Raw genomic sequence first — 27,831 nt, 5'->3', positions numbered from 1 at the left:
ACAGCAGCTATCCACGCCGCTTCATGCCGCTTCCCTTCAGCTCTTGGCCTCACACGGGCAGCCCGGAGCTGACAGGAGCCGCAGCAGCCCCGCCCCGCCCAGCACCTCCCGCCCGCCATCTGCCTTCCGCGGCGGCCCGGAAGGGTTTGGGCTTGGGGCGGGGCGGCGGCATGGCGGGCTGGGCGCTGCTGGCCCGCCTCGGGGCCCGGCTCAGGGCGGCGGGGGCGGCCGGACTCAGGTAGCGGGGACGGGCGGCATGGGGGGGGCGGTTGGGGCAGGGGAGGGTGGGGGTCCCTGGGGGTCGCCGCAGCTCCGGCCGCAGATTAAATTAGCGTTATCTTTGCGACTGTGCTGGTGGCTGGGGATTTTGGGGTGCTTTGGGGTTATGGCGGTGCAGCTGGGCTGCTGCAGGTGCTCAGCAGCGAGCCTGGCACGGGTGAGTTGTCCACAAGCCCTCTGTCCTGCCTCCTGCTCACAGCAGCGTGGCCAGCACTGAGGTGGCGCAGCCCCCCCGGGACCCTGTGCCAGCATCTGGCTGTCCTCAGGCTGAGCACATCTTCCTTGCACTAAATCAAAACCTCTTTATTTGGTTTATACTTAATCTTTCATTCTTCTGCCTTCGCCTCAGTAAGCGTGGCCTGGCACTTTCCTGTCAGTGACCTCCTTGTAGGTATTGGAAAGGTCAAGTCTGCCTTAAGCTTTCTTAGCTCCAGGCTAAACAATCCTGGTCACCTCAGTCTCCTCTCTTAGGACAAGCGTCCCAGTGCCTGGGGAGCTGTGCTTCAGCCCCTGATTGTCTTTGCACAGCTGCATCTGCTTAGTTAGAAACACCCCTGCTGTACGTGGGACCCAAAACTGGATTTACTATTGGAGATGTGGTTTGCTCAGAGAGCTAAAGACAGTGATAATCGCTGTCCTTGATTTCCTGACCAGCCCATACAGACTGGCAGCTTTGCCCTTGAGCATTGTCAGCTGCACCCTCCCATTCAGTTTTATTCACAATCACCCACTCCTAAGGTCATCGATAAAGATATTAAACAGGATAAGCCCTCACACAGCTTCTTATGAAACTCTGCGTGTAGTTGGTAGAGTGACAATGGTTGGTGGTGGTTGAATAGCTTACTACGGTAATTTCAGTCTTTGTGGCACTGTATTACATAATAATATAATCTTGTAGTATGTACGTTACAAACGTACATGTTATGAGTCACTATTTGAACTGATCAGACGCTTGAACTTTTTCCCCTCACTGGAAAGGGGGCAGCTGGGCCCTGTAGCCAGGCATGGCAACGATGCAACGTGGTGGCACGAGCATCTTTCTGAAGAGAACGTCCAGTTCCTCAAGAAGACAACTGCAGAGGAATACAAAGCACAGACGGCCAGCAAGCTCTGCCCTCTGAAGGATGAGCCATGGCCACTGAATGAGTGGAAACCAGGTAGGAAAGCCTCTCATCTGAAATAACTAAAATTATGATGAAATTATTGTTGTTGCGTTCAGTAACACTGGGGTTCTGTCTTTCCCTCTTTGCTGTTACCTCAATCACCTTGCCCTCTGCAAGGAACAAAATGCATGTTACAATTTTTGTCCTCATCCATGAGGAAGTTCTCATGGATTTGCAGACTGTATCACGTTGTTGTTTAATGTCAGATATTGTGCCCCTCTTAAAGAGTCAAAAATTTAATGTTGTGTTCTAGTCCATAAGACTTTGGAATCACTGAATAGAAGTGGGATGTATTCTGCAACAGGTTTTTCTTCAGCCCAGCAATATTTACAAGAACACTTTCAAGTTCATGTGTTTTACATTCTTTTTTGATGGGTTCTTTTTTCATTTTGTTGGCATTGACTGGCACTGGAATTGACCAGGTGCTGACTAGGACTGAATGAATGCTAAGTTTTCACAAAGTTAAGAACTTGTTTTAAATGCTTTTTTAGAGAACTAATATATAATGTTTACTTTACTAGGAAGTGTGTTGGATTTTTCAAGCTTTGAAGTATTTATTCTTTATTTGAAGTGTTCTATTTTTCAAGCTCTGGGCTGTCAGAGGTCAGAATTGACAGGGTGCTTTTGCTGTACGGTTACAGTGTCAAAAATATGCAAAGGTTGGGATAGGAGAAACCTACAACAGAAGACTTTAATAGTTGTTTTGGTTCTAGGACTCTGCATGGGTGTCATGATTTCACAAAAGAATGAGTCTGAAGCATTGATTGTTTTAATCTTAATGATGAACTGGTTTGCATGCTCTATCAAACAGAACTGGAACAAACAGAACTTTACTGCTAATAGGATTAAAAGCAATGAACAGGTTATTTCCAGCCCACCCGCAGCGAGTCAGAGATGTTTTCTCTCCATCCTCAGCTCCTTAGGAAAGGTCTGAGTTGATGAGACTTTGCAGACAGTTCTGTAGGTTATGAGATAGATTCTTTCAAATATTAAGCATGGAGTTGCATCTGTCTTTCCTTCCGACCTACAGATTCCGTCAGAGTTGGTGTTGTTGCAGTGAAACTGGGAATGATGCCAATATGGACCAAGTCAGGAAAGAAACACGCTGTCACGCTACTCAAGGTGAAATAAATCATGTAGAATTTCATCCCCTTTACTGTATTCAGATCGTTAACCAGAAGTTTCAGGCAGAAGTGAAATTTATCATTTTACATAGCAGGAAATTACTTTAAAACCAATCTTTCAGCCCTGCATAGCACTCTGTGCCTATTCTGTTTATTTGCTAAACTTTCTAGAAGTGGTCTGTCTTCTGCCTCAAGTATTCAAGTGCTGCAGAACTGTACGTGGTATACCTTGACCAGGGAAGATGGGAAGACAACTTAGAGTTGGGTTTTGCTCCCCAGCTTTTCTTCTTTTGTCATGTGCAGGCACTTTGGGATTAGCTTCACTCCGGGTGCCGAGCCTTTGTATGCTTGAAGCTATTTCTTCGTAGTCTCTGGCAGATGTTCACTGTGGTGAAGCTCTCTTGCTCACCTTTTGCTGCCGTGTGACAAACAGGGGCTGTGAGGACACCAGGTTTACAGGGTGAGGGAATTGGAGTCCGAAATGTAGTCTCATTGTATGCTTTGCAGCTACATGCAGCAGGGGTTTTGCGCATTTTGCATGTAAAAGATAGCTATAAGAGTTCATTCAATTTCTAGGGTATTCTTGAAAATACAGTTTGCATTTTAGGAGTATTTTTTTCTAAGATAAGCCTTTAATTGATTGAGAGAAGAGCATCTGTGGTGAAAGGGTAACACACTGCCCTATCTTCACCAAATCTTGTGGGGATCTTTGTGAATACAAATGAAACAGACTGGCTTTGTTTGACTTGTCTTGACAGTACCTTACTAGGTACTCAAACTGTGCACATCTGCTTATACTTAAGTAATCACTATTCCTTTTTTCTTAAGGTGCAAGACTGTCACGTTTTAAGGTACATTTCAAAGGAAGAATCAGAAGGAAAAACAGCTAAGCTGATTGTTGGAGGAAAAAACGTATCTCCGTTTTTTGTAAGTGAACTGCTTTGGGTGTTTCTGTTAGAAAAGTTGTTTCTCTTGTGGTTACAGCACAACAGCAGCATGAACAGAGTATTTTGGAACTGATCTTTTGTCACATCCATCCTTGATTGTTTCCCTACTGCTAGTCTTGATTTTTGGTTAAGAGAAGAGCAAGAACAACTGCTTGAAGTTCTTGTCCCTTGGTTCCCCAGGAAAGCTGTGGGTTTAGAAAGTTGCTGTGATGAGCAGTGTCCTGTACTGGTAAGAGTGTGAAGGGCTTTTAGCTGCGTTCCCGTGTCTGTGGAGGGGCAATGGAAGACAAACATCCTAGTGACGTGCTGTAAATTCATTCAGTTTCATAACTTGTTTAGATGACAGTGCTCTATATCTTACTCTTCCATACCATTTTATTAGATGTGGTTGTAATTCTTCCACAAGTCTCTTGAGATTGATAATTTGCATATAGTTTTACTGACGAAAAAGTTCAAGACCAATTTTCAGGAAGATGGCTTCGTGATTGTAGCTCATCAACAGTGATGTCAAAACCACTCACTTGTTTGGACACCTCAAACGCCTGATGTGGAATTCCCAGCCACCTTCAATGGCTGTGGCTGTCTAGCAGAGCTGTCACTCCTGACAAGGAAAATTGAATTATAGATCAAAGCAGGAGCAAAGCTTTCCCTCAAAGGATTGCCGTTTTTGTGATCCATTATTTCTATAAAGTATCACTCTTCATTTCTTGCAATATCCTGAGACTGACTTGTTTGATTTAAGCAAGAAAAAATAGGGCTCGTGATTATTAACCAGATTATCTCAGTTTGTGATTTTGGTCTTTCAAGGACACACATTTCCTTTTTTTTCAAACAGAAGGTTTTCCCAGAGCCTCTATATGAGTACTTGTCTGTGCTTTAGGGGAGGTGAGGGAGTTGGAGGTTTTTCATTTGGTAAATGTTGGCTTTTACGGGGTATTCTAGTGATTTCTTTTTTGAACAGGCTCATACTTTTAGGTGTCTTCCTTTCATTCAGTGCATTTATGCCATATTTTACCATCATTGCATCTGTTTTTTGTGTCATTTTGGCCCATTTCTATTTTCCATGGGTGACATCTTTCCTGGAGAAATTACATTAGTGTTTTTTCTTTACCGTAGCCTTGGTTTAAGATGTGCAACAATCATAAGAATCTAGTAATCTTCAAGTTTTATTTTGCTCATTAGACCTCACACAGTTAATCTTTTCATGAAAATGACATTAGTAGTGATTCTTTGATTGTCAGAGTCAAAACATACAATGAACAAGGAGGAATAGAAACTATATATAAAAGAACTAATGATTCAAGGGCTTTTTTAGTAATTTGCATTATGTCAATGCTTCTCTTGCATATAACTTTTTCCAAGTTAGCACCTGTTAATTTGGTTGAACTTAGGCTTATTTTAATAAATAAATTGACTAAATATCCTTGGGCAAATCCGTGGTGAGGACCTAGCCTAGAACAGAGCTCTGTGTTACCATCATCTCTGTATAAGCTACGTAGTTTCCAAGAAAGAATTTGGCACGCAGTTTCTGCACAATTTTACTTGCCAAGGTACCAGCAAGTGATGTGTTTTTCTGGCTTAGCTCAGGTTTGAATCCATGCTTTCCTATGTTATCAGTCTTTTTATGTGTTTCATTCCTCTCTGAAGCATCCAAATAGGAGAATTAAAAGAGAGCTGAAAGATGCTGTATTGTATTAGCGTTGTAAGCAGTTTATCTTCTGTTAATTCCTCGTAGGAACACCTGTCTTCCTCAGATTCCTCACAGCTACTGATTTTTTAATGAATTCAGTCTAGTTATTCCCTCAGTAATTTTACTAACAAAGAGTAACTCCTGTATTTGAGTGTCAAATTGCTTTTTTAAGAAAAAGGTATTTGCATCTTACATCAGCAATATTTTTTTTTCTTTTTAGCTCGATGTCAGCCCATTACAAGTTGACAGAGGTTTTTTATGATTTTTAATACAAGATTATTCTCCAAAGTACTATTCTGTCAGTGCTATAACAGTTTTTGCAAAGCTATTTTCTTTCCTTAAGTGAGAGCATATTGATCATTTTCCTATAATGAAGATATTGTTGGTCTTTTTAAAAATAAGAACATTTGAGAATTTGTTTAATACTCTCTTCAGTATTGCCTTGTAGGAAGGTTTTAGAAAAACTGCAGTGTTTTGTTAGTAGAAATACATCTCTGTGACTTTACTGCTTGAGGAAACCTTGTTGCTGAAGTAGAATGGTGAAAGGCTATCATAGGGTGGTTTTGAGGAATAAGGGATTTTCACCCTTTGCTTTTCATCTACTTTTCTTCAACTGTGATAGCTCTTCCCAAGCACTCCTGCAGAGCCCAGAGCTCCACTCAATGTTGTCCAAGGAGGCAGTTTTACATAGAAATAAAGGGTGGATGTGGAGGCATTTATAGAGAGGGAAGCTGCTTTATTTTTCATCCTCACGTATGGTAATACAGTTTAGTGCAGCTGTCTCACTGATGCCTCAAATTTTTCCATTTTTTTGGGAGATTTTGTATTTAATTGAAGAACTTTTATTAAAAAAAAAAAAAGTTATATGAAGTGTTTTGTACTGTGAAATCAAGTTAACAAATCACTTAATAATAAAAAAATAACCTTCAAAAACTTTGTATCCACGTTTCCTCCTCAAGTAAGGACAGATCTGTAAAGATAATAGTTTTGTGTCTAAGTCAGAGGTGCTTCATCATCTTGCTTCCTCATTCTTAACAAAGCTTCCCCTCATAACACTATTTTTTCTGCATTTCTTAAAACAAAAGGAAGAACAGCATGCGTATGTTCTAAATAAACTAAATATTTTAAAGGCTTTCAGATTATTTTGTCTAAAAATGCAAAGTTTGTTGTTGTTGTTGTTTGAGAGAGAATTTCACAGAACAGTTGAGAAGTGAACCTCGGAGATGTGACTACCCAAGTGTGACAGTATTGTCAGATGCTTAAATTGCTTTCTAGAAGTCATTTGAAGAAAAATCAGCTGCATCACTTTTTCCTGCAGCCTCAGTTTTCCTGCACTTCTGTTTCCATTGGCTGGATTTTCTTAGTGGTCAGCTGTGCTGTGAATTGTCTCGTTTAAAATAGCTTAGAACAGTTTTTTAAGTGTTTTTAACGTTATGTGAGGGTTGTGAGTTTCCTAAACAAGGGCTCTTCTTTTTCAACAACACTTTGGCACTGAGTGTGCTTGCTGTATCTTAAAAACACATGAATTGTAAACTTGTTCTTTATCCTTTTTCCCTTTTAGTCCACTGAAGCTAGATTCTCTTCTGTAGAAGTTTCTGCAAGACTGGGCTTTATTGGTCTGGTTTTGTTAAATGGAACAAATATTATTCATGGTGCTGTGGAACTGTCATTAGTAGCTTTGAAAAGGGAAAAATGCTTTTAAATGATTATGAAACTTTTTTTTCAAGAGTTAAACTAATGAAGAACACATTTTATGTACATTCTAAATGACTGCTTGCTTTCTTGTGATCTTGGAAATCTTCATCTCTCTTGTCTATATGATGTAATTAGGGTAATTACTTGACAGAAAATAAAATGCAGACCTGGGAATTTTAAATTAATTTTATAGAGAGTTAAAATGCTACTCTCGAGATAAAAATGTAGTATGCTATGTCTGAGTGATGTTGACAGTCTGTAAAATCGCTTTCTGTGCTATGCTGGTCACAGAGTATTTTAAAATAACTTTTTTATGCTTTTTTTTTATGGCTATGCTTTGTTACAGAAATCAGAGGCAGCAATGGAAATTTTTAAAGAAGCTGGAGTACCTCGGAAGCAGAAAGTTACAGCGTTTAATGTAACAGATGATGCCATAATTAAACCAGGTAGTCTTTTTGATTTACTGAACGTTATATGCATAGTTAATGCCTGCTGCTTCTTCTAGATCTAAACCATGTAAAGTTGATTTTATTCTTGTTTTGCACTGAACTTGCTGGATTCTTATTTCTTTGTCACTGGACACAAATAAGTGTTAATTGTGGCTGCCTGTTGTCATATATGATGCTTTTTTTTCCTGACAGTTTGCAAAGTAAAATATAGTAAAGCACGTAACAAATGTCCTCGCTGTGAATCAGTATCAGAAGTTAAGAGACTTAATTAAAAAGTTCTTTGTTTTTAGGTGTTAGTAGCTTTTGTATATAGGCTGCTTTTATTTTGTACTTTCTGACAGTTAACTGTCAATATTTTGACATGAGTTATATATGGTAGGAGATTCTAACGTCTTGCATCTTCGTTTGATATTAGAGAAGGCTCTTGCAAGAGGTTTTAAGACAGTGTGGTAACTGATAAAAATAAAGTCTGATGTGTGGAAGGAGTATGGGCTAATTAATTGAAGCAAAAACTTGAGATGTAGCAGAATTGCAGATTTTCAACAAAATGATATTTATTGAAAACAATAAAAGAGCATATATTTTATCCATAGCATGCTTCATGTACCTCGTACTGTATCAGTTGCTTGCAGCTAACAGGCACATTACCCCAGGTTTGTATTGATCATACAAACAACATTAAATAATATGAGGAATTTATACTTGAGACGTGACTCAGATGAGTGATGTCCCTGATGTATGGCAGCATTACTTCTACTAAAAAGTAGTGTCTAGGTAATTCCCTGTGCTTGTAGTTCTATCTTCTGTCTTTAGTTTGGAAACACTGTCTTAACAAAGAGGAAGCATTGTACAACTTTTTTTCATTTTAAAAAAATCCACTTTGTGAGGTTCTAGTAGGTACAGGGGGAGCATGGTTCTGTTTTCTTGCCAAGTTTGTTTATTGTGAGTGCCTTAAGTAATGAAGTATTTTGGGCTTTGTTTCTTTCAGTGTCTGGATCGTTTCTAAGTAGAGCTCAAACTCTTTTTTCCAACGCATTTCAAATTGGGCTAGTAACTGAGCAACGTGACTAAGTTGCAATTTCAGAGTCTAGTTTAGTCATTGGGGTCTATAAAAAAGAACAAATAACATTTGTATAAAAACCAAAAGTTGCTTTCCTTCCTGTGACTGCAGTCTACTCTGGATGGTAATGACTGGAGAGTGATTTGAGGATTTTTGGCATTTATTTATATGTGATCTGTCTTCTTCTTTTGCAGGTACTCCGTTGTATGCCGCTCACTTCCGCCCAGGGCAGTTTGTGGATGTTACTGCAAAAACGTAGGTTCCCCGCATTTTAATGCATGTGGCTTCTCTTTCAAATAGGCTGGTTGACTTGTCTTTTTTTTGTCCTCTGCTTTGGCTTGAAAAGAGCTTTATGGGTATCAAAAGCTGAAATACAGCTGCAAGGGGAGTGGCAGAATCTAGAAATCTGCTCATTGGATCAAAAATATCAGATTACTGTTCTTTGAGGCTCTTTAATTCCAACACTGTTGGTAAACAAACTGTGTTAGGGCTGTGGTTGTCTGTCGCGCACACATGATTATTGTTGGAGCACTTGATATACAGATTGAGAAATTGGTGCTCGGGCTTAGCACAAGTCAGGACGTCTATAATGTGCCTGTGGTATGTGGAAGCAAGGAATAAATGCTGAAGGGCCTCAGCTCTCAGAAAAGCTGTTTAATTTTGATTTGAGGAAGAGATGAATCATCATGACAGCAGAACAAAAAAAAAAATAATAGTTCTGTTGTCCTGCTAAATGTATTCTCTGTCAAATTCCTGTATTGTCTTCTCTCGTGTTCCAGCTCATCTCGTTTGCCAGCAACTGCTGGTATCTTTCACTTTACCGTGGGAGGAATGATTTCCTCTCGGACTACTGCGAATGCCAGATTAGGGCTCAAGTGGTAGAGGGTGTCAAAAGAGGAGCTGGCATCTTGCCACGGAGACTCGTCATGCCTTGTTTGTTACATGCATGATTTCCATTGCCCAAGAGAGTTGAGAACTCCTATCTCCGTCTTTTAGTGAAGTGTAGTTTGGATGCCTTGTGCTACCAAGATAATGTTCTCCATTTGATGTTTAATTTTTTGTGTAATGGAGATAATACCAAAATGGCTTTGTTGAAATACCATTCGTTGTAATTGTCTCGTGTGTCATAGTTACAAATGTCTGATGTTATTCACAGGGCCCTGCATGTAGGGGGAAATGCACCACAGCAGTACAGCAGAATAGTCAGCTCCAACAGAGCTCCACCTGAAAACACTTATAAATGCATCTTATTTGGAACAGGAGGTCAAGGACTGGAATTAGTGTTTTTCTGTTGAATGTGCTTATGTAAGACTTCAACCTGGTGCATTATTCATTCAACTTGTAAATTGTATTTAATGAACAGCCTATGAGAGACAGCAGCTTGTCTGTAAAGCTAAGTACCGCATAATCAGGAGTACAGGCATACCATGCAGAGAGAGTGTCACACTTTGTTAATGCAGAAGATCCCCGTTTTTGTAGAAGTATTTCCAAGTACCAGGAAAGTTTCTTGGCAATTGAAGAGATACTGGTAAGCAGCCATAGGGTAGCGATGTGTATTTGAAGCAGTAGCAAGCTGAGTAGCAAGCTGAGTAGCAAGTCTGGGTTCCTGGCCATGTTTGGTGAATCCATCCCATCTTTTAAGTCAATATTTTTAATCTGTATGGACGATCCCAGTTTGGAAATTACCTATTTGTTTGTACCACTGATTTTAGTAGTATATTGCATGTAATCCTGATGTACAGGTGCTTAGTATAAAAGGAGAAGAAAAAATTCTTAAACAAAAGGGACATCGGGATTTTCTTCATCATATTTTTTTCTGTTAATATAATCCCCTAATCATCCCAGTCTTTCTAGATCTGATTTTATTTTTAAACCCTTTTCTGCGCTTCATTCTGGTTTCTGCTTTTTTTTTTCCTTAACTACCAATTTTTTGGAACACTGCATTTATCATTACCTTAATTCTTGGGCAATAATTAAATTATTTGTGTGCACTCCAGTTTTTCTGTGGGTCTTTTAATTTATTCCATGCAATTTTGTGCAGTGTTGCTTAGTCTCATACTTGGTGGAGTTTTGTTTCTAATTATTTTTCAAAGTACCATATACATCATTCTTTGTTACTGTACATGTAAAAAATACAGCTTTCACGATGTCACAAAAACATCCAAGAAATGCTTTGGTGAAGGGTAAACAAGTTACCTAGGAGCGATTACAGCATTGGTGTATAGTGTTTGGGTTGCACTTTGGGAAAGAGATGAGAATATACTTCATGTTAAACTTATGTTCTGAACCACACTGAAAAGGAGCCAGCTTCCACCTGCTGAAGAAAGAGGGAACCTGTGGAGGTTTGGTCTGCTGGCTGGTATTAGCCTTTGTATATTACTTTTTAGAGTTGTATTGAAGCCATGGGGACATCTTGAAAAGCAACATAAGAGTATTACGCTGAGTCATAGCAGGGAGCAACTTCCATTTTCCTGATTTAAATTGTTATGGACTTAAAAGCCAATAGTTCCTAAAATGTTCTATCGCTGCTAGTAAAGTTTTTAGAAATATTTTTACGTGAATGTGTTCTTCAAATTTTTAAGATCATCAGGAAACTTGTTTTATCAGAGAAAACAACAAAGTGTGCTATGCTGGAAATCATATAAATAGTAAAGACTTGGTTAGTATCTTGATTAGACTTGGATATTAAAATGTCAGGTGGTTTTTTGTTTGTTTTTCTTAGGACCATCGGCTTTTAAACTTTCATTGGAAATGCATTTGCCTGTCTTTTGAAATATTTTGATTCATTTATTCCTGTGAAGAAAAACACACAGAAAGAAGAAGGGTCAGTTAGAGATGTGTACAGTTTGCTTTTATTTGAAGTTGCTTATTTTGTTCAGCACAATATGTGTGGCTTTTACAACACTGACAGTAGACAGTGTGTCTGCAAGCTGCCGGTTTTGTTTAGTGCTGATTTTTTCCTTAATACTCATTTTCAGCAATTTAAAAGTCCAGTCCTTAAATTTCATAACTATTTTTAATTATAAGACTCGCCCTTTGTTTTCAGAGGTATGTTTCAAATATATGTGAAAGTTTAGGCAGCCAAAATGTGAGGATGGGAGGAGGTGGGACTGTGCTTTGCATGGCAGCCTGAATGCTGGATGGAGCTTGAGTTGTAGTTGACTACATCTCAAAAGAAAGTTGACTTTCTGCCACTTCGTGGCCTTTTTCACGAACATTTCAGGAAACCAATGAAGTGTCAGAAATGTTGCCTCTCCAAAGAAAAAGCCAATGGTAGTTGTCTTTGAAATGTGCAAGTGGTGATTCTGTTGTGCTGAGTGGCTTCTTTGAGCTTTACTAGGCTGACAGACTGATCTGAGTCTGAAAGTACCCTTTACAGTTGTCTGAAATTATTTGGCTAAGTAGTTGGGATATTTCTCCTCTACAGTATCTAAGTGATCGTCCTTTAAATGAGCTAAATTTGAAAAGTTAATAGCAAACTGAAGTGTGGTTTAATTACAGTGCTTTATTTCAGTAGTTCTCTAAATGATGGTTGGCTCATTAGCTACTGGCATTTTGCTTCTGTCAAATCTGGAAATTGAGGTTCTGTACAAAATTGTGTGGTTGACTTGAACAGCTGCTTTCCAGCAGGTGAGACCAGAACTACTGTGTCTAATTAAACTCTTAATTCCTCAGAATGATTATTTTCATTTCATTTAATGCTTATGTTAGTTTCGCATATGCTTGATTGTTGCCTGTGGTTCCTTTATGGGACCCAGGTAATCATGCTTCGATGGAGCTAGGTAAAGTAAGTGACTAAATTGCATTTATTACAGAAAAGTGGTGTTATGTCTATACATATCTAGTCTGCTAAAGATAAACCTGATGTGTGCTTGTTCAGATATTGTGTTTAATGTTGCCATGGTCAGAACAAAATTGGAGTCCTTGATTCAAGCCAAGCCAACAGGTAGTAGATGTCTTATCAAGAAATCTCAACAGTATAAGTAGGATGACAAATGTTATACTTTAATGTAGGCTCTTGGTAGCCATCTCTCAGATACTGCACATGTGACTTGATTCCTTCAGACTAGAGTCTAGACATTAATTCTGTTTAATGGTTCTGGATTGAGGTCCTACTGTGACAAACCATAATGTTTTGAAAATATCTGAATTCATCAGAGCCTATTAAAAGGTTTTAGAGTTGTACCTTCTCTTATGTATGTTTGAGTTTGTTCTAAATTAGAATTGTATCATGTTTATTTTTAAAGATTCCATAAAATTCAATATAGGGGGATGTCAGCTTTTCTGACCATAATGGGAGAAATCACTTTTGATGTATTCTTAAATAACGTGGTGATGTAGATCAAAAGAAAAATAACTCCAGGAGAGATGCATGTTGGTATCTTTTATGCATAATTTGGCTAATGTGAAATTACATGAAATAGTACATATATAGTATGTTAAAAATTGTGCATAAATATGTAGTAACTATGTGTTCTTATCTTTTGATTTTTGGCTAGATTAATGTTAAGAAAAGTCACAAGACTTTTTAAGTAATTGAAGATGCAGTATTCTTATGTGGGATATATTCTTACAAGCATTCGTTGTTGGCAGAGTTATGAAAGTTTAATATAAATGTAAACTTGTTATAGATCTCTGATTTTTTTCCATACTATTTGTTGAACAGCATGCATCTCAAGTTTGCTTCCAAATGCAAAATAAATTTCATACAGTTGGAAAAATAGAGAAATCCATTACCTATATGAGAACAGATTAGTCACGTCAAGAAGGACCTAGGTTGGAAGTTTCTTCTTCTAGAGTGTTAGAGGTCTATTGGCTGAGCTAGTAAATGCCTAAATGAACAGTCCTTCTTTTAAGTTTGATCTAAAGAGATGCCAGTACTTCCTTTATTTTAATTTTTTATATTTGATTTGCATGTGTTTTTTACTCTTGTTCTGGCTTCCTTTCAGATAAAGGATGAGACTAGGAGGAAACATATACTATCTGTATAATTGTTCTTCATCTTGACATGTGCCTAATGAACACCATATGTGGTTTATTCTTTCTTTAAAAAAAAAATAAAATCAAAAACTCCAGAATGAAACAAGGCTGTAGTTTCTTCTTATTATAAATTATTTAACTGAATTTATATAATTTATAAATCTTTCTTTTAAATCATGGTGTTGATTGAGAATCGTGTTGGATGGGAAAATAATGTTGAATGGAAAACTAATAAAGAATCATAAGATAAAGTGTATTTGTAATTCAGAGGCCTTCGTTCAGTTCTTCACCCAGGAAAAATGAAACTATTCCAAAAAAGTTTTGAATAAATATGATGAAAGGGTGTTAGTAAAGCTTTAAACTGTATGTTATATTCTAGTTTCACAGTTGAGATCTTTCTTGACCTTTGCCATAATATTTCAGATACTGGAGATAGTTTTTGTATTCCAGATTAACCAGAAATGTCTAAAGAAATCTGTTCTTCAGCATGCTCTTCTTGCACTCAGTCCATATTTACTATATATTTCCTAAGCCTTCAGTATTATAAACTCTGAATCCTTGTTCACATTAAAATGTGTATGTAACTGGAAAAGACCAAAAAGTAGTTGAGCATTTTCTATTGCATAAATCATAAACACTAGCAACTCTTATCATTCGATATAATCACTCCTTTTTGAAGATAGAGCGTTTGATGAGGTAAATATTTCCTCAAAATGCATCTCTTACAAATATTAACCATTTCTAGCAACATTGTTTATTTATATTTTATTGAAAAGTACAGTTTATGGGATTAAAAGTTGTTGATGTTTAAGAACGAACCACCTGAATGACATATTGAGGTGATTCATGATGTCAGGGGTTTTGCTTGATTGAAGCTGACAGGAGTGTTTTCTCTTGAAACGGTAGCTTTAGTTGGTTGTCTGGTTTTCTGTGAATTGCAAGTACATTTCTGCAGCTGAAGAATTAATCGTGCCCACAGTCTGCTCTCTGGTAACTGCACAGCTGCTGTTATGTGACCTGCTTGTGGTTTGATTTTTGAGAGTTTGCTGATTCCATCTTCCAGCTAGAGCTGCCAGCAGTAGTCCACTTGGAAAAGGTAGCCAACAGTAGATAGCTTTAAAGAAGTAGCAGTGGTTTTTGCAGAGCAGATACAAGTTTTCCTATGGCTCTAGTTTTTGTTCTGTATTTCCAAAGTTATTAACATCTACAGATGGCTGAAGGATTCAAAAAAGAAGTAAAAACGAGCCACTCAAAGCATGAACGGAAGCAAACTTTTCCAACCTTCAGTGCTCAAGCTATTGCTTGCTGGCTTGCTTTTTTTTTTTTTTTCTCTCAAACTGTTGCTGCTTGCCGTGTGTACAGGCTTTTAAAATAAGCTGATACGTGTGTCCCTGATTTGGGGAGCCCTGCTCCTCCCTCCCATGGATACCCTCAGGTCCCTGTTACATCTCTCTAGTTTTTAGTGGCATTACTTTTGTGATCAGGGAGTAGGTAAGATGTTGTCCATATGTCCAGCATGCAGTATGCGTGCTCGTTCCCAGTTTTATTTTCCTGTGTCTAGTGCTGGAACTAATAGGACTGTGGCATTGCGAAGGGCATTAGCAGGGAAAGGGTTTCTGTAAATTTGATCATCTCGTTACATTAATTAATCAGTGCAGTCACAAACCCTGTGGACAGACTTCTTCTTTTGGAAAATGACAATGCGGGTTTAAACACGCACTGTAATCTACTTTTCTCATGCAATGATGAGCCAGTTTTTCCTATTGAGCCTTTCCTTGCAATAAATTGAACTCCAGAGCCAGTAATGATATTTGCTTGAAAAATTAAGGCAGTGAAGATGCATTTATTTTGTCTTAGAGCTTATTTGTCAGATGGATCCAGATCAAATGTGTTAACTGCTTTTATTACACACACAATTGTGTTCAAGAGACAAACCTACTGTAGTTTGGAAAATAAATGTTCCTTGGCTTATTTTGATGATAGTCTAAGCAGCCATCCCTTCCCTCTCTAGGTGCTTACTGCCTTTCATTAAGTTTTGGTATGTGTTGTTGTACAGTTACTTTTCTCTTTTTGCTTGATACTAGTTCAAGTTTCATCATAGTACTATGTACCAAGGACCATCACAGCAAGGAACGTTTGATATCAGGCTTTTTGCATATTTGACTCCCTTCTGGTGCTTCTTATTCTCTAAAACAACATTAAAATATTGTTCTAAAATGTGTTTGTGGTATAAAATACAGATATTTTAAAAATATTTTCAGGAACTTTGCTAAAAGTAAAAAGTTGATGAGCCTGACTGAAGTTGTTTATTGCTAAAACCTTTATTTTAAGGCTGACTAACCTAGGTTTATTTCTGTCTTCTTTTTAGGATTGGTAAAGGATTTCAAGGCGTTATGAAAAGGTGGGGATTTAAAGGCCAGCCTGCAAGCCACGGCCAAACTAAAACTCACAGACGCCCTGGAGCAATATCTACCAATGTGAGTATTCTTATTTCTTCTCACTTTCTGATGTAAATATTTGTCTGTGTCTTTAGAACTAATTACTAAAAATGAATTACTTCACAACAGCAAGCTGTTACCATCTACTCTGTGGTAGGAGAGAATCCCAAATGTTTTAAAGGAGGTTCAGAAACCTGTATAGTAAACAATCCAGATAGCTGTTCTTGTATGTCTTAAGTTATTAATATTTATTGTTGGTAAGTAAGTAATCAGATGTTTAACTGAGCAAATTGTGGTATCGTATTATAGCGGAGAGAAGTAGTCTTAAAGCTTCAAAGAGAGTTCTAAAAATCTTTTATCACAGCATTTTTACATTGGCAAGGATTTACGCTTTATACTGCAGATATTGTGCTAGTCTTTGAAGAAGTAGGTGGTTGTACCATGGAATCCCAGTTTGTTTTATCACCTTTCCTGTTTTGTGTAACTGCTTAATGAACTCTTTCATCCCCAAAATAGCTTCTTGGTTACTTAGCATTTTTAAGCAGAGTATGGAATATTTTAAAGTTTCAAACTATAAACAATATTGCTTTAAAAGTTCTTTGGAACACGTGCTTCAAAACTTTGTCCCTATAAAGCTTGCATAACATATAGACTGAATGAGGACTTTTTTTAAACTAGCTTCACTATGCAGAATGAAAACCGAGTCACAGTACTGAACCTGATTTGTCTGATATTTTCCAGTTTAGTGTTGACTACCTCACGTATTTTTGCGATCCTGCATTGTGTAGTACAGAATCTTACCCCTAGAACGTGCTGTTAATTTCCTGAAATCAAGACTTGTGTAGAAGTTAAATATATAAACATAATTAATAATTAAGAGTGGTGCAGGAGACTGAGTCAAATCCTGGCTAATGCTATAGAACCGAAAATTATTTTGATTATTCCTGCCCTCTCCTTTTTTTTTCACACTTGTTCTACAAGTTATACTCAGCCAAACAAAAATCGGATACAGAAATTGCACAATAGCAGGACATGTATTTTTCAGAACAGAATTTAAAATGACATGCTTTAAAAAAATAATAATCTGTTATCACTATAAAACTTGTGGACTGGAGGGAAGGGAGAAACTACAGTGTATCTTAACTTTGGCAGGGCTGCTCTGGAGCTCTGTGCAGGCATCCATAAGTATTTCAAGGGAATTTGACAATTGCTACTGACTGTGATATAATTGAAAGTTATGTTTTGACAGTAGTTCTAGAGAAATGTACCTTTTTCTGTTTTTCATGTTTTTCTCTAAAAGAAAACATGAAGATTTTGATCTGAATCTATAACCATTACATATTAAGAAAAGCTATAATCCCTTTGTTACAGTACTGTTACTTATAGTGATTTTTATGATTGAGGTCAAGAGTTTAAGATAACAAATAGAGTAATACCTAGCATCCATCAGGTAAGAATTTACATTTAAAATGCTAATCAATATTAGATATTTTCAACATTATAAATACCAGCATATTTTCTTGCTGCTACACTCAAGTTTGAAAGTACTGCTTGAAGTTACATAATTTTGGGGCCTGTTTTTTATCTAGAAAGCTGCAAAAGTTTACCGTGGAAAGAAAATGCCTGGGAAAATGGGTAACGTCTACAGGACATCTTATGGGTTAAAGGTAGGTACCAACATATTAGAATGTGTATAAGGTGGTTAGGTGGTTGCATTGCCAAGCAATGGACTAAGCCATACATCACTGTTGTGGGGTACTGTCTGTCATTTGTTAGAGGTATGCAAGTTGGAAAGATGAGCAGCAAATACGTGCTCCTGTCTTGTGGCTTACAAAGAAGGTATCTAAACTCCCTTTGTGTATATATAGTCCTGGGGATTAGGATTTCAGGTGGCACTTGCACATCTCGTGTTTTTTCACTGTTTACCTAGACTTCTGCTTTGCAGTAGGAAAAGCATTGGGCCTCTGGCATCCTATAATGCATGTTTTTATGTCTGTTCAGGTGTTCAAACCCAGATCAAGTCTAAGTTGTCTGAAGTCATCCTTATTTTATTGTGGCCTTTCACTTTCCTGTGTGAAAAGGGGACTATAGTTTCTGTCTAGATTCTGATGTGTGCATACCTGCAGGAGTTCTTGGGCTATTACACCCACTGTCTCTGCAGGCAACCTCCGTAGTTTGCACAAAAGCATATTAGCCTCTAGGTTGTGAAAAAGTGTGCTGCTGCTCTCTAACCAGAACTAATGTTTCGTAACAAGAAAATGTGCGTGTTCAGCTGAGCACCTCATAGAATTAAGAAATTAACAAATGGTTTCAATAACATTTGCACGAACATATTTGTCTTAATTTGTCACATACATATTCTACAACAGCTCTTGCTGTTAGAGGGGAAAAGAGAGTTAGGAATTTCAGTTGGTGTTATGCTGAGCGAAGGGCTGCCTTAATCTGCCTGACCATGAGCCTTTTAAAACTGTTCAATGTACTCCTGCAGTAGAAAGCTATGCACTCAAAATAGCGTGTAACCAAATTTTGTGGCACATCTAGGTCTCTGCAGAACATTGTTCTTCTTTAGAATGCCTCCTCCATTTAATCAGTTTGGGCTTTGCTTGGCTACTCTTTGTGAAGTTGAGAATAGTCTGTAAAATGAGCTCATTAATATTTTTTTTGGCTCCTAGGTATGGAGGATCAACACAAAACATGACATTATCTATGTAAATGGCTCTGTTCCAGGTCACACGAATTGTCTGGTGAAGGTATGTTTGATAGTTTCAACTTACCTAGTATTAGTGACTGCTAAGCTTTTTACAGCTCTCTTAAAACAGGAAAAACGGTGGTGGAATGCAATCTTCATTTCTTTAGGGTTCAATCTTGTACTATAGAATTAAAGCAAGTAGGATCAAGTCTGGAGCCGTGGTTTACTGCTTCTTCTAAATAATTTGTTCATAGCTTTGCTCTGGCGCTGTGCATCCATGTAGCATATGATAAGCCAACAGTCACTGGATCCTTATGGAAAGTGCCTCAGGGCTAGTTCCATCCCCTTTTAACCCGAGTCCATAGTGTGTTGGTGAGATCTGGGCTGTATTCATGAACAGAATACAGAAATACACAGCAAGCACTGCTTTAAAAATTATTCAAGGCATTCACATACACAGTGGCAGTTACCTTTCTAAGAAGTAATCGAGAAGACAGCTGGAGTTCACAATAATGATATGAGTTCCCTTTGCAATCAGTATAAATGTATCAGTGTCATCTTCTGTGACATTTTACAAAATTAATTGCTAATTGCGAATTTTATGGAGATTGTTTCAGGATTGTCTATGAAAAGCTGGAACAGTGAGAAGTAGTATACCCATCAAAATAAGAAAAATAGTGCTAAGGATTTTTTTTCAAAATAGATTTTTTTTCAAATTAAGTATATTCTACACATCTGCAAACATTCTTTGGAATTTGTTTCCTTTCTGACTTAACAGATTACAGGGCATCAAACATCTTTAGTATCACTGATTGTAAAGATTGTCAGATGTATAGATATATGTACAACGTATTGTTTAAAATCCTCAGAAACATTGTAGGAATTTAAATGGTCCAACTCAGAAAGTTCTGATGTTTTGAACAAGCTTATTATGTTCTTGGCATATTTTGCTATGAGCAGTCTGTTTCTATGTATTTTCTAGCTGTGGAGCACAAGTCCACAGTTACTGGGCAGTAAGTAAAGCAGAGCTGTTTTTAGAAGAGGTGATGTCTTACAGAAAAATGAAGCTTCTTTTTGTTTCTCTCATTGGAAATAAGTCCTTTTTTTCTCAGCGAGGTGTCTCTAATTTGATTTGACTGTCATGTCCACTCCAAGCCTGGAGAATACATCACACATTTCTTTCCTGAGATTTGAAAATTAAAATGAGTTAAATGTCCAGGAGAAGAAGTTTTCAGGGTAATTTTTCTGCAGAATTCCTGGGCGTAACGTCAGTGACATAGAATTAAGACCAGTTTGATTGGCTTTTCATCTGTATATCAGACTGAATGACCTTGTCTTTGACTGTGTTCAGAGTATCTTTCCTAACCCTGAGACATGAAACTGGTAGGTAGCTGTATGTTTGTCCTAGGCTTAATTATGAATTTGTTGTTGGATAATACTTAACTCGTGTGTATACTAGCAATATAATGTGGCTGGAAAAATGAATAACATTTGATGCCCTGTCCTTTTTGCTTGATCTTAATGGTACTCTTAAGCAAGAACAAACTTGTTAAGAGGAGACTGCTGGGCTGAGCCATCTGAGCATATCCAGTAAACAAATGTTGACATCAGTAATATGAAGAGGATAATAGGCTTTGATTGTCATGGTGGTCTGCTGCATTACCATTTAAGTGCTTGCCATTTCTAGTGGCGACTTCAGTTCACTCCCCATAGATGATGATTGGAACTTTATCCTAATATCAGAAGAAAAAATGCCTTCGCTGCCTTCTTTTTGTTAATGCTCTTTTTTTGCTCATTATTAACTAAGTGACACAAGGCACTGTTCTGTCCTCTTTGCTAAGTCTTTTGTTTGATGTGTAGAATTTGTGTTAATTGTATTTGCAAGTTACCTTTTTGAAAACGTTTCAAGACACAGCTGGATTTTTAAATTGATAACTACCTTTGTGTGCTTTGTGGCATACACATTTCAGAGTTGCAGCTAATTCCATTATTAGAAATGAGGATTGAGGATCCATGGGAAGAGTTATAGGGATTTCATCCCTTCAATCTGCCTGGTTAACATAACATAATATTTGGAAGAACTTCTAGCCAAAGTGCTACATACTCAAATATTCATGGGTTTTTAGTTTTAAAATAACCCTGTAGTTAAATTTTAAGTTTTTTAGAAATTGCCTCCACTCACGTATTTGGTGCTAGGAAGGAGTATGTAGTTTGCAACAGCATATTCAAAATCCTTGAGCTGGTGAATCCATTCTGTGTATTTTATTGTCCTTCATAAGACACATGAATTAATGGAGTGGCTTTACCCTGCTGGCAGCTGAACTCCACCACAACCTCTCTTTCACTCCCCTTCCTCAAAGGGGAGAAAATACGATGGAAAGGGCTCAGGGGTTGAAATAAGGACAGGGAGATCACTCACCAGTTATCATCACAGGCAAAACAGAGACTCAGCATAGGAAGTTTGATTTATTGCCTACCACCAGCAGGTTAGAGCAGTGAGAAACTAATACCAAACTGAAAAGGCCTTCCCCCAGTCCACCCTCATCCACCTCCACACCCTCAGCAGCACAGGAGAATGGGGAATGGGGGCTGTGGTCGGTCCATGGTGCTTCATCTCTGCTGCTCCCTCATGGTCCCTCTGCCCCTGCTCCCTGTGGGGTCCCTCCCATGGGATGCCGTCCTTCCTGAACTGAGCCTGTGGGGGCTGCCCACAGGCAGCAGCTCTTCAAGCACTGCTCCCACACGGCTCCGTCCCACAGGGTCCATCCATCCCCCAGGAGCAAACTGCTCCAGCACGGGTCCCCCACGGGTGGGGGCAGCTCCCCCCAGACCCCTGCTCCTGCGGGGGCTCCTCTCCACGGGCTGCAGCTCTGGCCCGGGGCCTGCTCCTGCGGGGGCTCTCCATGGGCCGCAGCCTCCTCCAGGCCACATCCACCTGCTCCACCGGGGGGCTCCTCCACCCACGGGGGGGCTGCAGCGTGGAGATCTGCTCCATGTGGGACCCATGGGCTGCAGGGGGACAGCCTGCTCTGATCTGATGTGGGGCAGCTGCTGGGCTCTGCTCACAGAGGCCACCCTGCAGCCCCCCTGCTACCAAGCCCTTGCCACGTAAACCCAAGGCAATTACACACATTCATTAAAAAATATAAGGGAAGATTTTTTAATATATCTCTGAAGAGAAAAATTTAATTTAAAAAGCATATACTGCAATATGGTACAATGTGTGTTCTCTAATTTCTTGGAGGAAAAAAAAAATCTTCATTTAATCTTGCTGCAGTCATCTGTGGTATTTTTAGCTTGTTTTGAGCCTTCCTTCCATGGTGTTTTCTTGTTTACGTAGACTTTGACTTTCTATACATTGATATATGGCTGTTTGTATCTGTAGCTGAGGAGGGAAATTACGGGATATTAGCTTCCATTATTACTGTTTGTTCTACTAAATACCTGCCTGAAACTGGGTAGGAGTAATGTCTAGGGGCTGTGGGACCATCTGTCTTTGAGCTCGAGAAGTGGAATACCACATAATACTCCTCTCTGTGCGTGCCTCTAAGAGGAAGGCATTTTTTGTTCAGTAACTGTTCTTTGTTGCCTGGTAACCATTAAAAGCACAGTGCACCTTAAAGCGTGTGTTTATTTTATGTTATGTATTTTTGGAAACTTCGTGCATCAGCACTGTATCCAGACGGAGATGAAGCACTAAGATTTTTCAAGTTTCATCTTCCCTGTAGAAGGTGCAGAAGACTAGGATTGATGGACTCCTGGCTTAATTAGGAATCAGGTTCGGTTTGATGTTGCATGCTGAACCACACAGTTAAATAACTGACACAAGTAATATTTCTAGCCAACTGGAAAATTAATCAAAAAAGCTGCTTTAGCATGGATTTCTGCCTCAGTGGCAAGGTCTAATAAAATTAAGAAAATTTAGGAGTATGCTAGAACGTACAGAACTTCTCTGCTGTAAGCGTAGCATCACAGTGAACATTTGTCAATTGGGTTACGCTGTTGAGATCACCTACCTCTTGTGATACCTATTACCCTTGGTGTATCCTCTTAGATTATAGGGTTTAGACCTACTGTGGTGCTCATCGTCTAGGAGAAAAAAGCTAGTCTTTTCTTTCCTTTGGAACTTTATGATGCTTGATTTGTCTCCCCAGTAGATTATCAAAAAGTTCTCCCTTCAGTTATCATTCCATGGACAAGCATAAGACTAATCCCTTTTTTTAAAGGGATGCTTTATAATGGAGTTGATATTGTAATATGGCATAATACAGGATGGTATTGTTCAGACTTGATAATGTTTTATACATGTCCTATTTTTAAGACACCTGATATGCAATCTTGATTACCAAGCTGCCTTTTTGCAAGCTAGAATTAAACTTGAAGCAAACCATTGCTACAGTGTTGTACTGTGCTTGAGCTAAGAAACTTAACTTCTAAGTCTTCCACTACTTCTTCTTTCTCCTTTTTTTTTTTTTTTTAAGAGAAGTCTGTAGTACTTCACATCCTACTTATCTCACTGGCCAATATTGCTGTCTGTGTTTTTAGCTACTGACACCTGTGCTAGGTGTGCTGTGCTCAAACTGAGGATGTGTAGGAGTAGTATGACACCTTGACTTTATTTTTGTTCCATATCCTGGACCTTGATAGATAGGTGTGAGGGTTTTTTTGTTTCATTTTGTTTTGTTTTAAGACAATAAAACTGGTCAGAAATGGCTATAATTCTTGAAGTAAATTTTCTGCCTAACTTCAAAAAATAGCATAGAAACTGAGCTGGGTAATGCATGACACTTGAGATTATTTCTAAAATTGACTGTATTGAAACACATTTTTCTGTCTAGCAAACAGTTTGCATTCTTGGCTGTGGTTGCTAACACAGCCCGAAGCCCTGTTAAACAGCAAATGTGAATTGTGACTTCAGCGTTAAGTTTTGATGCCTGTTTAAGACCATATTATTTTGTGTTTAAGACCATATTATTTTGTGTTGGTAGATTTCTGAATTTGTATATACTACCTATTTTTGCTGTTAATATATTGACACGCATACATGCAGTTTATTAAGTATCAGCAAAATTATTTGACTGTTTCAAACATTTAGTGACAAAATCATGACCGGGTCCAATTTCAACTTTCTCATATGATTTTCTCATTTACAAAACTCCACAGAGAATATACTATAATGTATTTATACTACTATGTATAATGTCTATCTATAGGATAGTGTACTGCAATATACAGAAATATTAACAGTAGTTTAGCAAGCCAAGTGGCAATGTTGTATTGAGTTATACAGTGAATGCTTATATTGATCATAACAGCTAGCTGGGTGCTCAGCCCAGTTCCTTCTCTGTGTGAGAGCTAAGTTCACTGGATTTTAATAACACAGAACATTAAAACTTACACAGATGTCATGGTGTTCCTCTGTTTTTTTTTTTTGTTTGTTTGTTTTTCCTTTGAGAATTGTCATGAGAGTTGAAAGGGATCAGTGCTATCAGTTGTGAACATCTTGGATTTATATTGCCAGAAAACCTGTAGAAGACCACTTAAAATCTTAGACATGACATCATTAAACTTTTGAGTTGTAGACTGTTTTCTCTTAGGGACTAAACACGGTTATGAGAGAAGTCTATATGTTAATTATTTCTACATAATTACACAACTGTTAGAGACTACAGCCTTATTGTAAAAGGTTACCAAAGGAATTGTTTTTACAGCAGTTTCAGTTTAGAACGTAAAATGTATTTTGTGAACTTTGGGAAGGAAGGAAGTGAAATGTTACTTGATACAGCTTTGGATTCTTTGCTCTAAAGCATAGTTTTGCAGCTGTGGGATTTTGACTCTGAGGAGTAAGGTGAAAGACGTTCAGTGGCATTTTTCCCTTTATTAGGGATGCTCTCAGAAGATCACTGTGAGAACAGGAAGAGCTGTGCTGGGTCATGCACAGTACAATGCTAATGCAAACAAATGTAACTGTGGCTGTGTACTGCCTAGCTTCCTCACAATGCTGCAAAGTTGTGCAGCAGAGATAATAAATACAGAAAACTTTTGGTGTGTTGCATCCTTCCTAAATAAAAAGCAGGCCATCCGTTAATTCTCTTGAGAATGCAGAGAAACTGTATCATGTTTTAAGTTGCTAATTGTAGTTTTCAGATGTAAAGTGAAATTGAATTACTCTTTTGATTGGAATAATTATACCTGTCTAACACCTTTGGGAACTTTGAATGAACATTCATTCATTGGTATCGATGCTTCAGGACCAGAACTTCACTTGCACTTGAAAGCTGTGCACATAGAAGAAGACAGAAAAAGAGCTAGAGTTTTCACTAGTCAGAAAACATACCGTATCAGTTATAGTGATCAAAAGAAAGAGCATATCAGAAGAAAATAATTTTAACACCCGCCAGGGCTCATGCTTCTGGGATCTGCCAAGCTTCTGAGGAGTTTAAAAGGGGCAAAATGAAATATTACTGTACAGTGGCCTGCTGAAAAGGTCCCTTAGGAGTCTTGAAGCTTCTTTAAGAGCATTTCTTATTGCACAAAATGCACTATCTGCAACAGCATTAAGGTTGAACAGAAATCTTACGTTTACTTAGATAAACTAATGCAGGAAAAGAAAGATTAGAGTCTTGTGTTTACCTTCAGTTAAGAACAGATGTCTCACTCAGATGTCCTAGGATATGAAATATCTGCTTTAAGAAAATAAAAGGAAGAAAAAAAAGGGGGGGGGGAGGGGGGAAGGAAACAAACATTTAAGTTCCTTTCACTTTCCAGGTGTCCAAAACAACCTGTATTGTAGAACCACAGAATGGTTTACGTTGGAAGGGACCTTAAAGATCACCTCATTCCAGCTTTCTGCCATGGGCAGGGACACCTCCCACCAGCCCAGGCTGCCCAAAGCCCCATCCAGCCTGGCCTTGAACACCTCCAGGGATGGGGCAGCCACAGCTTCTCTGGGCAGCCTGTGCCAGTGCCTCACCACCCTCACAGTAAAGAATTTCTTCCAAATATCTAATCTAAATCCACCCTCCTTTAATTTAAAGGAGAGGCCCTTTAAAATGAGGCCCTCCCCAAATATGTATTACTACATATTTATGTCAAAATGAGAATAAACCAAAGTAACAAAAAACAAATAAGAAAAACACTCTAGTAAGATGCATATGAAATAAATAAGATATCAGAAATAAAGCAATTTATTTTCATCTTCCTAATATATTGTGGCTAGTGAAGAGACCATGGATATTTTCACTATTTTTCAGAAGAGAGGTAGCAAAGAAGGCTTATGCTGTGTCACGGGATGAGGGAGTAAGAGAAAAAAGAAGGGAAATAATGGGTAACTGGTGAGGTTACTAAAACATGTTTATCTAGTAAAAGAAATAACAGCAGTCTATTGAAAGGGAAATGTGACTTCTCAGCCTCAGCAGTTCAGATGGCATGGTTGGAGCTGTTTGATTTTGTTTCCCATGAGCTCACTATTGCTGGAGCTGTTGCAGCAAAGGTCTTTGGACCAGTGCCTCAGCCTGGTTTATTCCACGTAGATACGTAGCATGAAGTGCTGTCTGCTCTGGACACGGGTGCTTCAATAGTTAAGCATGGCAATTGACAAGTGAGCAGGTGTCTGGTGGAAGAGGAATGATCTACTCAAAAAGCCAAGTAGCCATCCTAACCAGTACGATGTGTTGAGCTTTTTTCTCTCCCTCATTCTTAGCAGAAGGCTTTCTTTTGTTTAATAAACCTTCATTTAGAAAGCTGTTGGAACTTCTTTGGATAAAATAAATAGCAGTTTTTAAAAGCTCCAGTTCAAGTCATTTATTGTGCATTTCATCCGCAGGAATCCTCATGGACTTCTGCAAAGGCTCAAGTAATAACAGATATGAATCTGGTAAAATCAGGGCTGTCAGAAGAGAACTGTCAGCAGGCATAAGATTGTTTTATTTAATTTCTGCTGTAAATCACAGTTGTCTTAGGTGAGGCTTTTTCCAACCAAGTAGAAACAAGCTTCCAGCTCTTAAGAAGCTCTTAAGAAAACAAAAAAAAGGAGGGAAGTGAGAGGTAAGGGGAAACACAAATTATCTTCACTACACTAAAATTTTCCCTAATCTAGTTGTACTTTTTTTAATCCAATTGGGTATGGTGGCTGAAAGGGATTATTACAGCTCCAGGAGGAAGATCGTATGTAACAATATAAAAATGAAGAACCTTATTTTAAATGAAATTTCATTATTTGAAAATTTGTAGCTCTTTTTTTTCTTCTTCAGAGATACCACCTCTCTATCTCCCACCGCAGACAAACTGCTTTTTGCTGATAACTCTAGCTACTAATTTTCTTCAAAGATTGGAGTTTCAAGGGTTAGATCTTAAATCTTTTCACCATGTAGAGAGGTCAGTAAAGGAAAGTTATTTCTGTATGGCACTACAGTTATTGGAAATTAACTTTTCTTAAAGGCTCATATTCCACAAAACTGGGTGCTGATTCCTAGGTGAAGAAGTCTACATACTTAACTCTGTAGTAGTCACCGATTAGCCCTGCAGTAGCCAGAGGGACCCCATACAGCTCATATGTGTATCTTCATAGGATTGGTTGCCAGAATTAGTTTGTATCATAAATACATGTCTTGGTTGTTGAAGAGGTGATTACACTGCATAATGTAACCTGATATGTCACGTAGGAAAGTAATGTGGGATATAAACACAGTTAAAACAAGCCCTGCTCGCATACATTTATGTTAATAACATTTTACAATATTGAGCAATGAATTCCTAAGAGTAGATTTCCATTCTGTCAGTATGGTACAAGTGATAAATTCTCCTTGAGCGTTTTTGTTTGCAGTGGTTATTTTTGTTGTTGTTATTTTGTTTTTAACTCCTCAATGACTTTGGTACAAAAAATATTAAATTCAATAGTTTGGGTTGATACTAAAGTAACTGGTGATTATACAGGATACACGAGTATGATGCAAATGCTGCTGTTTTTTCTTATACATGCAAGGTAATTTCTTTGATTTTTAGTGCATTGCTGTCTGAAGGTTCTCTGTAAGATTTATTAATCATCCTTTTCCTCCCTTGCTTTCTAGGTCAAAGATACAAAATTGCCTAATTACAAAGACTGCAATAAAAACCCTCCATTCCCCACATTCTTTGCTGATGGAGATGAAAAACTACCCGAAGACTTGTACGATGAGGAAGTTTTCCAGTTCACAGATCCATCTGTCACATATGCATAATGTTCTTGACATCTTTGAAAAATGTACAGTTTTGTTATTTTCATGAATTTTGCAATGCTATATAAGAATAAACCTATGACTTGCAATCTGGCCAACTGA

At 38.2% G+C, this 27,831-nt stretch overlaps 1 protein-coding gene across 1 annotated transcript; it reads left to right on the top strand.

The window, feature by feature from the left end:
• The first annotated feature begins 81 nt into the window (after positions 1-81).
• On the top strand, positions 82-27,831 carry MRPL3 (mitochondrial ribosomal protein L3). Its single transcript, XM_068674541.1, has 10 exons — positions 82-238; positions 1,258-1,436; positions 2,473-2,564; positions 3,395-3,493; positions 7,245-7,344; positions 8,602-8,662; positions 15,756-15,864; positions 17,415-17,492; positions 18,498-18,575; positions 27,583-27,831. The coding sequence occupies exons 1-10, from the start codon at positions 171-173 to the stop codon at positions 27,730-27,732; spliced, it is 1,014 nt and encodes a 337-aa protein (XP_068530642.1). The 5' UTR covers positions 82-170; the 3' UTR covers positions 27,733-27,831.

Source organism: Anas acuta, chromosome 2 (assembly GCF_963932015.1).
Source record: "Anas acuta chromosome 2, bAnaAcu1.1, whole genome shotgun sequence".
Classification (NCBI taxonomy): Eukaryota; Metazoa; Chordata; class Aves; order Anseriformes; family Anatidae; genus Anas; species Anas acuta.
Note: the sequence above shows the minus strand (reverse complement) of the source record. Positions and strands in the feature narration are given on the sequence as shown.

What these genes read in the sequence shown, in the direction of transcription:
- MRPL3 (XM_068674541.1), top strand. Translation starts at nt 171, where the DNA reads ATGGCGGGCTGGGCGCTGCTGGCCCGCCTCGGGGCCCGGCTCAGGGCG. An exon ending in GCGGGGGCGGCCGGACTCAG is followed by an intron (nt 239 to 1,257) that starts GTAGCGGGGACG and finishes CTCACTGGAAAG; the next exon opens with GGGGCAGCTGGGCCCTGTAG. An exon ending in CTGGAGCAATATCTACCAAT is followed by an intron (nt 15,865 to 17,414) that starts GTGAGTATTCTT and finishes TTTTTTATCTAG; the next exon opens with AAAGCTGCAAAAGTTTACCG.